Source organism: Toxorhynchites rutilus, chromosome 1 (assembly GCF_029784135.1).
Source record: "Toxorhynchites rutilus septentrionalis strain SRP chromosome 1, ASM2978413v1, whole genome shotgun sequence".
NCBI lineage: Eukaryota > Metazoa > Arthropoda > Insecta > Diptera > Culicidae > Toxorhynchites > Toxorhynchites rutilus.
In genome coordinates this window covers 195,530,180-195,544,864 of record NC_073744.1, presented here as the reverse complement: position 1 = coordinate 195,544,864, position 14,685 = coordinate 195,530,180, and the positions used below count along the sequence as shown (strand labels likewise).

The window sequence follows — 14,685 nt, the reverse complement described above, 5'->3', positions numbered from 1 at the left end:
ACTCCGTAGAAAATAGCGAAAAGTTCGTGATTTTTTGTTTTTTACGTGTTCCTCCAACGGCTAAGTGTTTATTTAGTCCATCATTAACTATCCTGTGATAAATCAGAGGTTTTTCAACGCTTATAGGAAGAACTACGGTCATTCGAAAAAAACAGGAAGTGGGTTATATCTATGGTATAACCGCAAGGGTGACGTAGGACTATCGTTGATTTAGAGATCATTTGTATGAAGTTGAATCTGAATTCATTCTGAATGAATGAATATTTGGAGAACTTCGAAAACGAGAGCGTTACGTTGGAGGCACAAGGTTTTATGCATCCAATATTGGATACGGAAATATCCTACTGATGGGGAAGAATAATCTTCAGAAGCTATCCTGTTAATTGCGATTGATTGAAAAATCACAAAACCTAATGTATTTGGTCACAGTGTTACATGGACAGAAAACATTAAAATAAACTCTTTCATATGAATGTAATTTCCTAGAGGAACTGGCAGATTATTTTCAGTAACGATAAGATATTTCCACATTTTCCTCGATACTGGAAGCCCACCAGTGGTTAATGCTAACTCGATAACCATCTGTTAATAGCACTTGATTGAAACATATTTGGTCACAGCGTTACATGGATAGAAAACAATCAAATAAACTCTTTCACATGAATGTATTTTTAAATTCCTACAGGAACTGGCAGATTATTTTCCGGATCTTTCTCGATCCAAACGGAAAGAATTCCGTGCGTGTATGTGTGTGTGTGTGTGTAGCGGCTGCTTCGAGATCTTCCCGGCTTCCGTTTGTAGCATCACTCTCCTCCTGATGGATTCCCTTCTGGCCTAAGGTGCACAAACAGACTCTTGGTGACACCGTTCATCCGCGCTTTCATGATAAATGAAGAGCTTCACCACAACAGCGACAACATGCTCCAATCGCTGTTCAATTAGAACTGAGTGGATTTCCGAGCGGCGCTCGCTTATATACCGATTGGTGATTTCAATAGCCTATTTTGAAAGCAAATTTAAGACTATTGAAACAAGTTTTTGGATCAGAAAGTAACAAGTATAGAACGCGTAGACATTTTATCTTTCGAATGAAGTGTTTATCATACCATTTCGTTCAGTTGTTTAGGAGCTATTAACACTCAAAATCTCGGTCTCCTGCGTAACGCTTTCGTTTTCGAAACTTTGATTTTACACCCCGGTATAGAAATGAAAGACGTAGTCCTACGTCAAAAAACTGCCAGTTCGGGCAAGACGGACACATTAAGGTAAGGAAAGACGGACACTAGTATTTTCCTAGGGTATTGACAAAACTTTTTGGTTTTACTATAAAGATGCCTACAAATTACAAGCGCAAGAGTAACCGGCAGTCATGGACCGCTCAGCAGTTGGAACAAGCCATTAAGGCTGTAAAAAGTTGATCGCCGGTGAAGACAACAGCAAGAAGTTACGCAATTCCAAGATCCACACTGATTCGCCACCTCACAAGTCCAACTGTATCAACTCGGCTAGGACCTCTTGATTCCGTATTCAATTCTCAACAAGAAGAGGAGCTGGTACAACATCTGTTGGATTTGGAAAAGAGGTTATATGGAATAACGACGACTAATGTTCGAAAGCTTGCTTTTGATCTGGCTGAAAAAAATGGATTGCCACATCCGTTCAACAAGTCTACCAAGATGGCTGGAAAAGCTTGGCTAAGCAATTTTCTGAAACGAAATCCCAAATTGTCGTTCCGTAAACCTGAAGCTACCTCTGCCGCCCGAGCCAGAGGCTTCAATAAGCCAGCAGTATCTGCGTTTTACGATTTGCTGGAAGAAGCGCTGAAAGATCCCAAATTGACGCCAGATCGTGTTTTGAACGCCGATGAGACTAGTGTTTGTACCGTTAGTATTTGTTTTGGCATTGTTGTTAGTTTAAAAATCAGTTTAATTTTTTATTCATACTTTCTTACAGGTTCCTCCGAAGAAGTCTAAGGTAGCGGCATTGAAAGGCAAAAAACAGGTTGGTGGTATTACATCTGCGGAACGCGGAGAAACAGCTACGGCAGTAATGTGCATGTCCGCAACCGGACAGCACCTTCCGCCGTTCTTCATTTTTCTTCGCATGCGGATGCACGAAGCTTTGAAGAAAGGGGTATCACGTGGAAGCAAATTTTCCTGTAATGCATCGGGTTACATGACGGTCGAAATATTCAATGAGTGGTTCGATCACTTTTTGGAGCATGTAAAACCTTCTGAAGACAGTCCTGCCTTGCTCATAATTGATGGCCTCTCGTCGCACACGAAGAACCTAGCTTTTACCGAGAAAGCTAGAGCTAACTTTGTTAAGGTTCTAGTTTTACCACCTTACACTAGCAACAAACTTCAACCGCTTGATGTATCCTTTATGGCACCTTTTAAGACGTACTACGCACAGGAAGTAGAGCGTTTCCTACAACAGAATCCAGGTAAAGTCGTCAGCCAATATGACGTTGCCGAGCTCATGAAGCCTGCATTCATCAAGGCGGCTACTACGGAAATTTCTGAGAATGGGTTCGAAAAAACAGGAGTTTGGCCATTTGATCGCAATATTTTTTCCGATGATGACTTTGCCCCGGCCACGGTGACTGATCAACCCGATCCTGAGATTCTTCGTGAAGAAGAGACGTTTCGATTGCATCTTGAAGGTGCGCCTAGTCAATCGACCGTAAATCGCATTTCCTGTGAGGATTAAGAAGTTCAAGTGCTTCCCGAAGACATCATGGCTGATTTCGCAGAACCGGACACCATCTCAACGGCCAATAACCCGGTGTTTGAAATATCTCCGTCGATCATACTTCCGTTACCGAAAATGGTCACCCCGAGAGTAACGAAGAGAAAACGCCAAGCAGAAAAGGCAGCTGACATAACGTCTGCTCAATACGCTGACACTTTGAAGAAGGCGAAAGCATCGAAAGACATTAAATCCATCAAAACAGAACAAAAACAACGCTCTTCGAAGAAGCCTAAGCAAAATAAGGGCAAAGGGGACACCTCATCTGATAATCTATGCGAGAAATGCGGAAGCCAGTTTTCTGATTCAGATTTCGGGACAGGTTGGACAATATGCTTACAATGCCTTTCATGGTTCCACGCTGAATGCTTTACTTCTGCTGCAACTATTTGTCAGAACTGCTCTTGATTCTTCTTTTTTTCTTGTTTTTTTATTCCCACTGAAAATTGAATTAATTTAAATACTCAAATGAACTTAAACCATCGATGAATTGTTTTTAATGCTTTGTAAATAAACTTTCGTTTTGAAACATTTTTAAGTGTATCATTAAACTATACAAATGAATGATCGTCTTCCTAGGAGGTCATTTAAAATATGCGTGGACAGGTTGTTGGTTATTTCAGATCCTTTTCCTTCCTTTGCGAGGACAATGGCCCGCAAAAATCCAGAAATTTTTGCATGGAGTGTATGTATTTGACCTCTTCTGTCGTTCCCTTTCAAGGATGAAACTGTCTACGAACAACATGAGTAGCCTTTCGAATCGTAGCGTAATTCAAGAACACTCCCCAATGCTGAAAACACTAAAATACGTACAAAAACTACAACTTTTCCGTAAGTGTCCATCTTTTCCACCTTAGTGTCCGTCTTACCCATTCCAGATTTCCGTCTTTCGCGACCATGTGAAGAAATAGTACTTCGATGCATTTTTTCCAATGACCCAGAATACATCAATGTTGGAATAAATTATCAGTATCAACGGCAATTATGATAGAAAAGGACCTGAAGTTTCAATTTGTACAACAACTGCGAGCATGAAAGTTATGTATGTGTAAAAATTGAGATTACACCTTAGGGTGTCCGTCTTTACCTACTTTCCCCTAGCACTGTATGGGGACGGACTGTTTTTGATTAAAATATTTGGCATGACGTACTTTTCGGAAAAATGGTTTCCCACATGAAAGAAGACATGTGACTCTCATTATGCTAAACGTCCATTACGAAAGATGCTGTTATGTGAAATTTACTGTCCCTACTCATTCATCTTATGCCATCAGATAAGATAAAACAGAAAGTGGGTAATATCTATGATATAACCGCAATGGTGACGTAGGACTATCGTTGATTCAGTGATCCTTTGTTTGAAGTTGAATCTGAATCCATTCTGAATGAATGAATAAATGAATATTTCGGGGACTTCGAAAATGAGAGCGTTACGTTGGAGGTACAAGGTTTTATGCATCCAATTTTGGATACGAAAATATCCTACTGCTGGGGAATAATAATCTTCAGAAGCTATCCTGTTAATGGCAATTGATTGAAAAATCACAAAACCAAATGTATTTGGTCACAGTGTCACATGGACAGAAAACATCAAAATAAACTCTTTTACATGAATTTAATTTTAAATTCCCAGAGGAACTGGCATATTATTTTCCGGATCTTTCTCGATGCTGAATGGCATCCAAACGGAAAGAATTCCGTGCGTGTATGTGTGTGTGTAGCGGCTACTTCGATGGTCACCTTCTCTTCTCCTGAAGGATCGGCTTCTCTGTGCTCCCTCACAGTTTCAAACAAACTGCTCGCGTTTCAGGGCAGATCTCGATCTTTCGCCGTCCAGCATCCTCAGCAACGATGTTGTCTTGTCGATGTCCTCACGAAAAATGAATGCGTCTCACCACCAGAATATCGCTTAAGTATGCTTTTTGTGCGTGATTGAATCGAGAGAAGGCGTGGTTTACGATGGCAATTTGGAAGGCAAACTAGAGGGGAATGAACTCTCTGAGCTCGGAACTTTCGGCGACTGAGCAATAATCGATTGCGGGCGCATACAATATTGGATACGGAAATATCCTACTGATGGGGAAGAATAATCTTCTGAAGCTATCCTGTTAATTGCGATTGATTGAAAACCCACAAAACCAAATGTATTTGGTCACAGTGTTACATGGATAGAAAACATTCAATTAAACTCTTTCACATGAATATATTTTGAAAATTCCCAAAGGAACTGGCAGATTATTTTCCAGCAACGATTAGATATTCCCACATTTTCCTCGATACTGGAAGCCCACTAGTGGTTAATACTAACTCGATAACCACCTGTTAATAGCACTTGATTGAAACATATTTGGTCACAGTGTTACATGGATAGAAAACATTCAATTAAACTCTTTCACATGAATATATTTTGAAAATTCCCAGAGGAACTGGCAGATTATTTTCCGGATCTTTCTCGATGCTGAATGGCATCCAAACGGAAAGAATTCCGCGCGTGTATGTGTGTGTGTGTGTAGCGGCTGCTTCGAGATCTTCCCGGGGAACCGTTTGTGGCATCACTCTCCTCCTGATGGATTCATGTCTGACCTAAGGTGCACAAACAGGCTCTTGGTGACACCGTTCATCAGCCCTTTCATGATAAACGAAGAGCTTCACCACAACAGCGACAACATGCTCCAATCGCTGTTCAATTAGAACTGAGTGGATTTCCGAGCGGCGCTCGCTTATATACCGATTGGTGATTTCAATAGCCTGTTTTGAAAGCAATTTTAAGACTATTGAAACAAGTTTTTGGATCAGAAAGTAACAAGTATATAACGCGTAGACATTTTATCTTTCGAATGAAGTGTTTATCATACCATTTCGTTCAGTTGTTTAGGAGCTATTAACGCTCAAAATCTCGGTCTCCGGCGTAACGCTTTCGTTTTCGAAACTTTGATTTTACATCCCGGTATAGAAATGAAAGACGTAGTCCTACGTCAAAAAATCACGTCGCATCACAATCAAATTACGTCACATCATAGGGGAAATGGCACTTACGGCACTTTGTTTTCAAACTTGTTTTACAAAAATATGACCCCGTAATATTTTTGTAAAACATCGCATTTTTTTTGGAAGTATTTGGTATTCTTTACCGATGTATAACAAAAAAGGAAAATGTCAATTTTGGCGCTTAGGCCACTTTGTGAGATTACGGCAGTTTGAAGTTTCGTGTCAAATACTGACACGAAACTTCAAACGTGTTTTTCTCGAAATATTTTTTTCAAACTCGCATACGTGGTATCTCAAATTTTACTGAACCGATTCATTCTAAATATGATGTAAATAAATCTTTATACATGTTTTTTTTTCTTTATTAAAGAGATTTTCAGCCAAAGGCTGGTTCATCTCTAAGAGCTTTATACATGTCTTTATCGCATAAACCAATTAAGAATATTTTCTTTCAATTTCACTTTTTTTGAAAAATTGAAATTGTCATAAAAAACGTTCAAAAAATGCAGTTTATTTTTTCAAATGGTTGCTATTTTCTCAAAAAAAAATTTGGTTTGCCCGAAGTCATGCGGCATCTTTACTGATTTTGAATCTGTTTGAATATATTTTTCTAACTCATTTTATGCCAAGCGTTCGAAAAATCCAACAGCAACTGTGATAATTTTTCATGGCTTTGGAAAGCAACCATGTGATAAGGTTTTGACATCAAATGATAGCTTAGTTTCTTGGCTCCCACTTACTATCAATTTCTTTCATTGGTATATAACTTTATTGGACAAAAAACGGTCTAAAAAGACTAAGTGTGGAAAGTATATAACCTGACATAAACTAACAAAAAACAAAACCTAATAAAATGCAAAAATATGTAACTTTTCCTACAGCATTACTTTGATAAAAAATACACATTGTGATTGGGGGGAAAACCATTGAATTGAACCTCCTACAGGATGAAAAATGTAGGTTTTGCCAATATTTTTGTTTGCCGATTTTTCGATTTTTTGTTATTTTTCGGAAAACTGAGGAACGGAAAAATAATTCTTGAAGATTTGGGGTTTCTGAAACGCAAATCACCAAAATCACATCAATGGCTTTCGTTAAAAAAAATATGTTTACAGCTTGATCGTCAATTGGTCAATAAACAAATCATGAAATAAAAGATTGTAAACATAACATTCTTTTATTTCATCAATGCTCGAAAAGACGTCTGAAATTTGTGCATCTACACTAGAATATTTATTTAGGCTTTCGTTGTTTTTCTCCCACAGGAAACGCTGAACTCCCGGTTGAGCGCCCGTGTGGACTCGATGGTCGCCCAAGGTCTGCTCGCTGAGATTCGCACCTTCTCGGAGCGCTACGTGAAGCCCTACGAGTGCGTAATGCAATTTTCTTCCCACATTTTTGTCAATCAATAAACTATTCCCATTATTCCAGAGACAACGAGTACCATCGGGGCATCTTGCAGAGCATCGGATTCAAGGAGTTCGTTGAGTACCTGGACAGATACGACGCCGCCCACGACCAGCTTATCACGGAGTACATCCGAGGGCAGCAGGAGGCACCGACCGGAGAAGAGGATCGACGTCCCGAGGGATTGCCGCTGTTGGAACGGTGCCTGGACAATCTGAAGCTGGTGACGCAGCGCTACTCGAAGAAACAGATTAAATGGATAAATCATCGATTCCTGGCGAACGCACGGAGGGAGGTAATAAAATTTTATAGCTATGCGCGTCTTTTGGGGATTTTCAGCAGCAGCAGATGGTGGCATATGGTGCCCGTAACCGGGGATGCGGAGCGAAGGACACGCGCGTGCCCTCCGCGCGCTCTGCGGAGAAAGTCCAATTTGCCTCTATGGTTAGACAAATTCAATTCGAGAGGGGACAGCCGGGCACACATCAATAAAATTATCCCGTTAGCGTTGTTATGCATAATTAAATCACTCAAATTTACTCTCGATTTTCGGCGGTAGAAACTGCGGGGAAATTTACTTCCCATCGACGAGGAAATTTATTCGTAAGTCACTGAGACATTATTGCGTGTAGAATGGTGGGGTCAAATGGGTTTTATTGGTTTGGTGAAGCTGAAAAAAAAATAACAATTCGAGGGGTGGATGACATTTGTTCGCGAGTGTTGTTTATTCAATCGAACGCATATTTTTAAAATATTTTATGTAGCGTATGGAGCTGAGTGGAATTTTGAGTAGGTGCGTAGGCATTAACTGAAATTGACTGTGACTTCGAAGAAAGTCATGATATAAGGATAGAGTACTGAATGTGCGAAAAGAAAACATAAGCACAGGCTGGCAAAATTTATCACATGAAATGGTAATTTCTAATGACTAAATGGGTTTGCAAAATTTCAATTTATTGCTTCAAAAATAGCCGCTTCGTTCGTTTAGAAATTATAATGTAATTGTATTGTTTTGACAAATTGTTTTTTTCTCTGAATGTGTTTCTTATTCGGCAATGGAAAATGATTGTGGATACCTGCATCAAAAATCCAACTGGTCCGATAATGTCTGTTCCCAATAGTATTGTATTTGGCCCCTTCTTTTTAGTTAACGCAGCGTCTCTAGTTGTCGTGTCAAGACACTAACAACATCGGTATGATCAAGGCGCCTCTATATATACCAGGTGAAACAATCATATGAAATGCACTTTCAGCCATATTGGAATTGCTGTCGGTATTGTTTACAAACAGCATCAGACCGCTGCCGGCGGCTCTCTACAAACTGCTGCGACGCTTATTCGAACGATGCCTACTATGTTCCGCTTTCGCGAATTTTACGAAAAAGAAGGGGTGATTTTGTAGATTTTCATTCTCATTTCCACTACTCTCGCATGTGAAAATGCAAAAATAGCGTATCCTAGCTATAACAAAACAAACAACCCCCACTCCACAAACCGTAACTCCCTTCTTATTGAAGTGATGATGGTGCTTCACCTGTTATACATTGATATAAGCGCCTTGCGTATGATCTGGAAGAGTTGTTTAACGCTTGCATTGAAAAAATGACAAATTTTACCAATTCTTCATGCGTCAATCATAGTAACCCATGAGTTTTCAGACAAAATTTGACAACGCTATCAGTTGAACTGCGGATGTTATGGCGAAAATAACAAAACAACTGCGCTCCATGGTTTATGCGTATTGGGAGCATCATCCCGTTGCGAAGAAAGTGGGGAATTTCGCGGAGAGTTCACTCCAACAAATTCGTGGCGAAAACGGAGGAGAAACTAATAAATAAAGCTAAGAAAGAACTAAAAAACATTCCAACAAGTATGTATTCGACAGCGAAGATAATCCCAAACAATCCCTCGAAAGCGATTTGGCAAAAACTTTCGCTGTGGCACACTGTACAGTTCGGCGAACCTGTATGCGAGTATGTACAAATCCTGGGTCAAAAATTCTATTCCCTTATTTAACTCCGGGTAAGTTCAAATTTGTTCTCGTCGATAAATTCGCTCGAAAGTTGATGATTTGGTAAGGTATCTGTAGTTGTGGAAAGAAAACAAAGGTTTCCATCACAGGAGCAACTACGAGTGGACAACTCTACAAGGAGAAGTATCTTCAGAAGATAATTTTACCGTTCATTCGATCACACGAACGTCCCGTGAAGGTCTGGCTCGACTTAGCCAGCTGTCATTACCGCCGGGAGGTCGTAACATGGTATGAATAGAATACTATTGATTTTATTGAAGATAGTATGAATTCATCAAATTGTCCAGATTTTCGTCCCATCCCAAAACATCTGACATCTGTACATCTTTTAGCAATATAAACGGACAGACTCTTAACTATTTTGCTTTTGGTTCCAGTCCGTTTTCTAGACAGTCCACCTTTGGCGATTTGATTTTCGTTTATAGACGCAGAGCATTCCTGAGGAGTAGCATTAAACAGACTTTTCACAGTCCATCTCACTCCCACTGGGAACTGTCCGTTTCACCTCACCATAGGAAGGCATGTAGAAAGGATTCCCATTAACAGAAATTTGAAATTCATAATGTAACTATACAAGTTAAACACCTATCCTGTTAACTAGGGAATCCAAGTTTCCCTAGTTATTGGATTTTGTCAATATTTGGTTCGGCTCCTCCTCTCTGTTACTTTTCGAAATCTTGCCCTAAGGGCTCTCTTATGGGCTGAGCCCCTAGACTTCATCGAATCCCAACTAGGGCAGCAACTAACCCTTCAGAATCCGGCGGCCCGTCCGAGTGAAGCTAGTGGTCTGCTTTCCGATTTGGGATTTATTCTGTTATTCTAACCAGTGTTTTCGAACTCCTTCCCTGCTAGGAGTTCTGGCCTTGCGGATGTTGAACTTGGCTGCCTGGACTTGGCTGCCTTGATCCTGATGCTTAACTTGATTTTGAGAAATAAATACGTTCTGGTTTGCTCCCGAAATTGTTTACTGTTTATTTCCATGCTGAAGTGAACCTTTTGGTTTGTCTAACTAAAATGAACTGAGGATTTGAACTAACTTATTGAGTAAGAATCCGGACTACATATACACGAATTCTTACTCTAGATTAAAATTAAAAGGGAGAGAAAAGATATCCCTTTGCTACTCAGATAACCGAAACCGCATCGGTTATCTGCCCGCCTATTTGCTACCTAAAATTCATTCCATGGTTTCCATCCTTCGCTATCGCTGAAGAAGCTCAATTTGGTGAAGATTTTACGACCTAACTATTTGCCAATTGCCAGCAAAGGAATTCATATCTATCCCTTTCTAAACGCCTATCCCTATGTTCTTATCCTCCACTACGTCACCCGTATGGGATCATAAATAAACATTTTTGTTTCTTTGCCCTATTCTTTACCTGCTTTTCGCGCTCATTCCATGCGCGATCAAGAGCGATACCCAAACAAAACAAATTGCCGACAATAAATATTTACTTTTATTCATTCGTCTTATGCGCTATCTCTGGCGCGCTTATCTTGGGAGTCATATAAAAGAATTGAAAAAAGGAAACGAAACATGTGGTTTCCTCCTGCTGGCATTATTTTGTTTCTGAAATGTGCATTGCGCTACAAATTTGATATGAGATTATTTTTATTTATCTTTAGCCCTGCTACCTAAGCTGGGTCCGTAACCTGCCCGTTTTACCCCCACTGTTTTTCTCACCCACATCTCCCCTAAGAGTTGTAAGAATGGAAGTGTTCGGAAACACATTTAAAATAATGTGGACAGAACAGACTGATAGAAGGACTGTAGAAGGATCGTTTCAGCTAGTGTGGGAGAGGAAAGCAGAAATGGAATAAAACCAAACCAAACGGGAAAGCTGAAGGTTCCCATAGTCCTCATTCATGCAGACAGGAAATCAAATTTTCAACCGATTCGCATTCGTATCAAACGGATTCGTAACTGTCTAGGCCAGCAGCCCGCAAAAAAATAAATAAAGAAGAGTGGTGTCCAAGACACGACCGCATTGTTAACGTAGGACCATGGAATCTGAACCGAATTGAGTGGGGATTTCCTGACGGTGTTGACCTCTGCGGAACAAGTTTTCACCTTTAGTTTTCCACCGAAGAACATAACTCTTACCGCTGAAAAATATCTTCTCAATAACCAGCCTGGAGTATGCTACACTTGACGCCACTTCTAACCCGGAAACAATGTCCGAATACACAAAAAAAAATGATCGATCGAAAAAAGTCACCAATAAGTAATTCATCCTGTCATCCCGCCACCAGATGGCAGCGGCAGCGAGACTTTCCAAATGGCCTTTCTCAAGGCCGAGTGTTTAGTATAGTTTTTCAGACTGGTCTTTTTGAGAGCTAGAGGAAAATGAACTGAGAAAGTCTGAGAGTCTAATAAATCCGAACTTGCTCCTAAATTCTCAGAAGCTCTCTTCCGGCCAAAAATATAAAAATAAATTCGCTTTTGAATACTTCGAATGATTTAGTCGAGTTTGTAGCCCTGAAAAAAGGACCGATGAGTTTACGTGGTTTTGTAGAAACAGTTAAAGATGGGTGATTCATGATTCGTTATTTATTGCCAATACACGTGCTTGACACAGGGCGGCCCGAAGCGATCACATATTTGTGTTTGCTTCTGTCTGTCAGGGCAAGCTCTGCACTATGCTTACTTCGCACATATTCTGAGAATGCATCCGGGAAGAAAAATTTTACACAAAATTAGCAACTGATGTTGGCCAACCTTTCAAGCTTATTTATAGGTTTTTGTGATTTCAATAATCTTCTTCCAAACAGTTTTTGAGCTATGGAAGAAAGATTTGAGTCAATAAGTATCAAACATCACTTATACACCTTTTATCTTTCAGAATTGATTTTGATACCACTTAGTTCAGCCGTCACAAAGATTTTAACGCTCAAATCCTTGCACCCTTAATGTAACGCATGTTTGAATTATAAAGGTCAATTCTGGAAACTAAACTAAACTTTCAGCTATTTGGAAAACCTCGCTGCCGTCTGGTCGCTAGCTGAATGAATGCTGCGAATTCACGGATAGCTTGTTTATTCTCAATAAAGTGAGAACAGGCGAAGCTTAAATTTCCATATTTTTTATCCACATTGTCCGTAGATCGAATGCTGGATGGAACGCTGTTCAGTCCGGGAAACGTACTGGAAGGGATTCGCTTCGTAAGCCTCCCCACTTTTTATTTTATTGCTATGCACTTGCACAAGAACGAGGGTATATAAGCAGCTATCCTAACCGCGCACCTCATTCAGTTTCAATCCAACCGTGAAGCCGTGAACCGTGAACAACAAGGGAAGCAGCCAGTGCGTTGAACCAGTAAAAGCAGTAGCAGAAAGAAGCAGTAGCAATATCAAAAAAGGAACACCAAGAAGCAACAACATTCGTTGCTCCAGCAGCAGTAGCAGCAATAATACCAGCAGCAGCAGCCGCAATATTGCGTCAGCTGCATTAGCAGAAGTAACAACATCATCATCAGCATCAGCACCATTTGTAGCAGCAAGTTAACCAAATTGCCAGTGACGCATTCACATTTATATTACTTTACTTATTAACAAATAGTGTAAATATAGTATATAGTAAACCGTATTCCTTCCGCGGGTGATAAAGTCAATTTCAAAGCATATCCAAACACATATACTTCACTCTATAGTTCCCTCCGGACGGAACAAACGCTGTGTTCTGTTTTTTTTTATTTGGAACCGTTACTGATAGAGTCCTACGCCAAAAAACTTCCAACTGATTCCAAAAAAATATATGATAGGATTGTTGAGTGATGATTATGTAAACTTTGTGTTTTCAATATAAAAAATGTAGAAGGGTCTGGCCTAGGCTTAGGGGCACGGACGGAAGTTTGACGTAGGACTGTGATTGGTCAGAACAAATGTTTTTTTTCAAATGTAATTCTTTTCATTGTTCAGAAATTTGTTAGTTCAACTCTTTTGAAACTCCAAATAGTAGCCCTGAAAAGGGCCGTTTGTCATATGTACTAATAACCGTCGAACAGTTTGTTACGAACAAAAAACGAAAATAAGCTTCTGGCAGGAAGTTCAACTTTCTAACTGAAAATAATTGAATATCAGTGTGGCACATAGCAGAGTGGAATGGTAGATGAAGTATATGTGGATCGGTAAACAAAAAAAAATATCGCCATTGATTACATAGAATATAAAGTTTATGTTTATGGGGAAGAAACAAAAAACAAGTTGAAAATTCTTACAATTTCGTGATTTTTTGAGGTAAAATACACGTGAAATCATGAAGTTGCTTTATTTTCAATGGGTAGCTATGGTATTGTGATTTCTTTCCATTGTCTTATTCTTATTATAAGTATTATTCTAAGGCATCGGGAGCAGTAGCTTTTTCGGTGGAATAATGTTCGTTTACAGACTATCACAGTTAAGTCGTATTGGTTCTACTGCTCAATCTATCATAGAAAGAATTGAATCATTAGGAATTATGAATATGAGTCATAAAGATTATTAATATTTTATTTCGTTTCATTTTTGCGATGTGATGTAATGCCGATCTCAATGAGTCCGCGCATGATAATCGCTGCCATCCTCTTAGTATTGATAGCATTTTTCGCTGTAAAATTGCCCATGTTGCCGCAGCCCGGGAGACACTCGCTTGAAATGTTCGTCACCCCGTCATATACAGAAGTCATTCGCTAACTGGACAATATTGAACTGGACTTATCTATAACAGGGCGTACGTTAATTGGGCTGCAAAGCAGTTATGTAGCAATAATAGATGTCATCTTTAACTTGAAGTATTGCTTTTCTGCTTTGTAGTCCAGTTAGCGAGTAAAATAAGATAATTGTATTGCCTTTCCGACCCAATTAACGAACGATTACTGTATGGGTGGCACTTTCCTCGTTGTTTTGATGAAATCTTGCATGAAATGTTGCATCTGATTACTTCAACATGTTTACATTCGAAAAAGGTCTTGCTAGCTTGTTTGATAGAACGAATTATTGCACACAATGTTGTGCTGCATACAATATTCATGGGAACGAAGTTGAAAGAAAGAATGCATAATACACGATTTACATTCGCATTCGCTCGCAAACATACCTCTTTTATTTGTTAAATTGCTCACTTGTTTTATTATTTCCACTGTTGATGTCTCAGGAGAAAAAAAATGATGGAGAATTTGCCGTCTATTGGTATATATTATAACATATATCGTAAAAACGATTCTGCGTAATATGCATTTGAAAACTCTTAATAAACGTTACATTTTTCGTAGAGTGACCCTCCTATATAGAAATCAAAGACGTAGTCCTACGTCAATACTTATCGTTTTGACTCATATTCCGAACAGACTAGAATTTCGAACCCTTCATTTTAAGAAGTAAATTTACTAAACATCAATGTTATAAATAATTTAATAGTGAAATTTCCGATTTTTTGACGTGGGACTACGTCTAACCGGAGTATATGGAGGGTAAAATGAAAACCTAAACACAGAACATGTAGGAAAAAATGAAAGATTCCAAATGCTTATA

The 14,685-nt window shown here is 39.4% G+C and overlaps 1 protein-coding gene across 2 annotated transcripts in view; it reads left to right on the top strand.

Annotated features, from left to right (window-relative positions):
* The window catches only part of LOC129773107 (tRNA dimethylallyltransferase), a 432,576-nt gene that overhangs the window by 415,783 nt on the left and 2,108 nt on the right, over positions 1-14,685 (top strand). For both annotated transcript variants that reach the window (XM_055776672.1, XM_055776664.1), the window contains exons 5-6: positions 7,005-7,108; positions 7,171-7,441. In XM_055776672.1, coding sequence (XP_055632647.1) covers positions 7,005-7,108; positions 7,171-7,441 — 375 coding nt within the window. The remainder of the gene's footprint in view (positions 1-7,004; positions 7,109-7,170; positions 7,442-14,685) is intronic.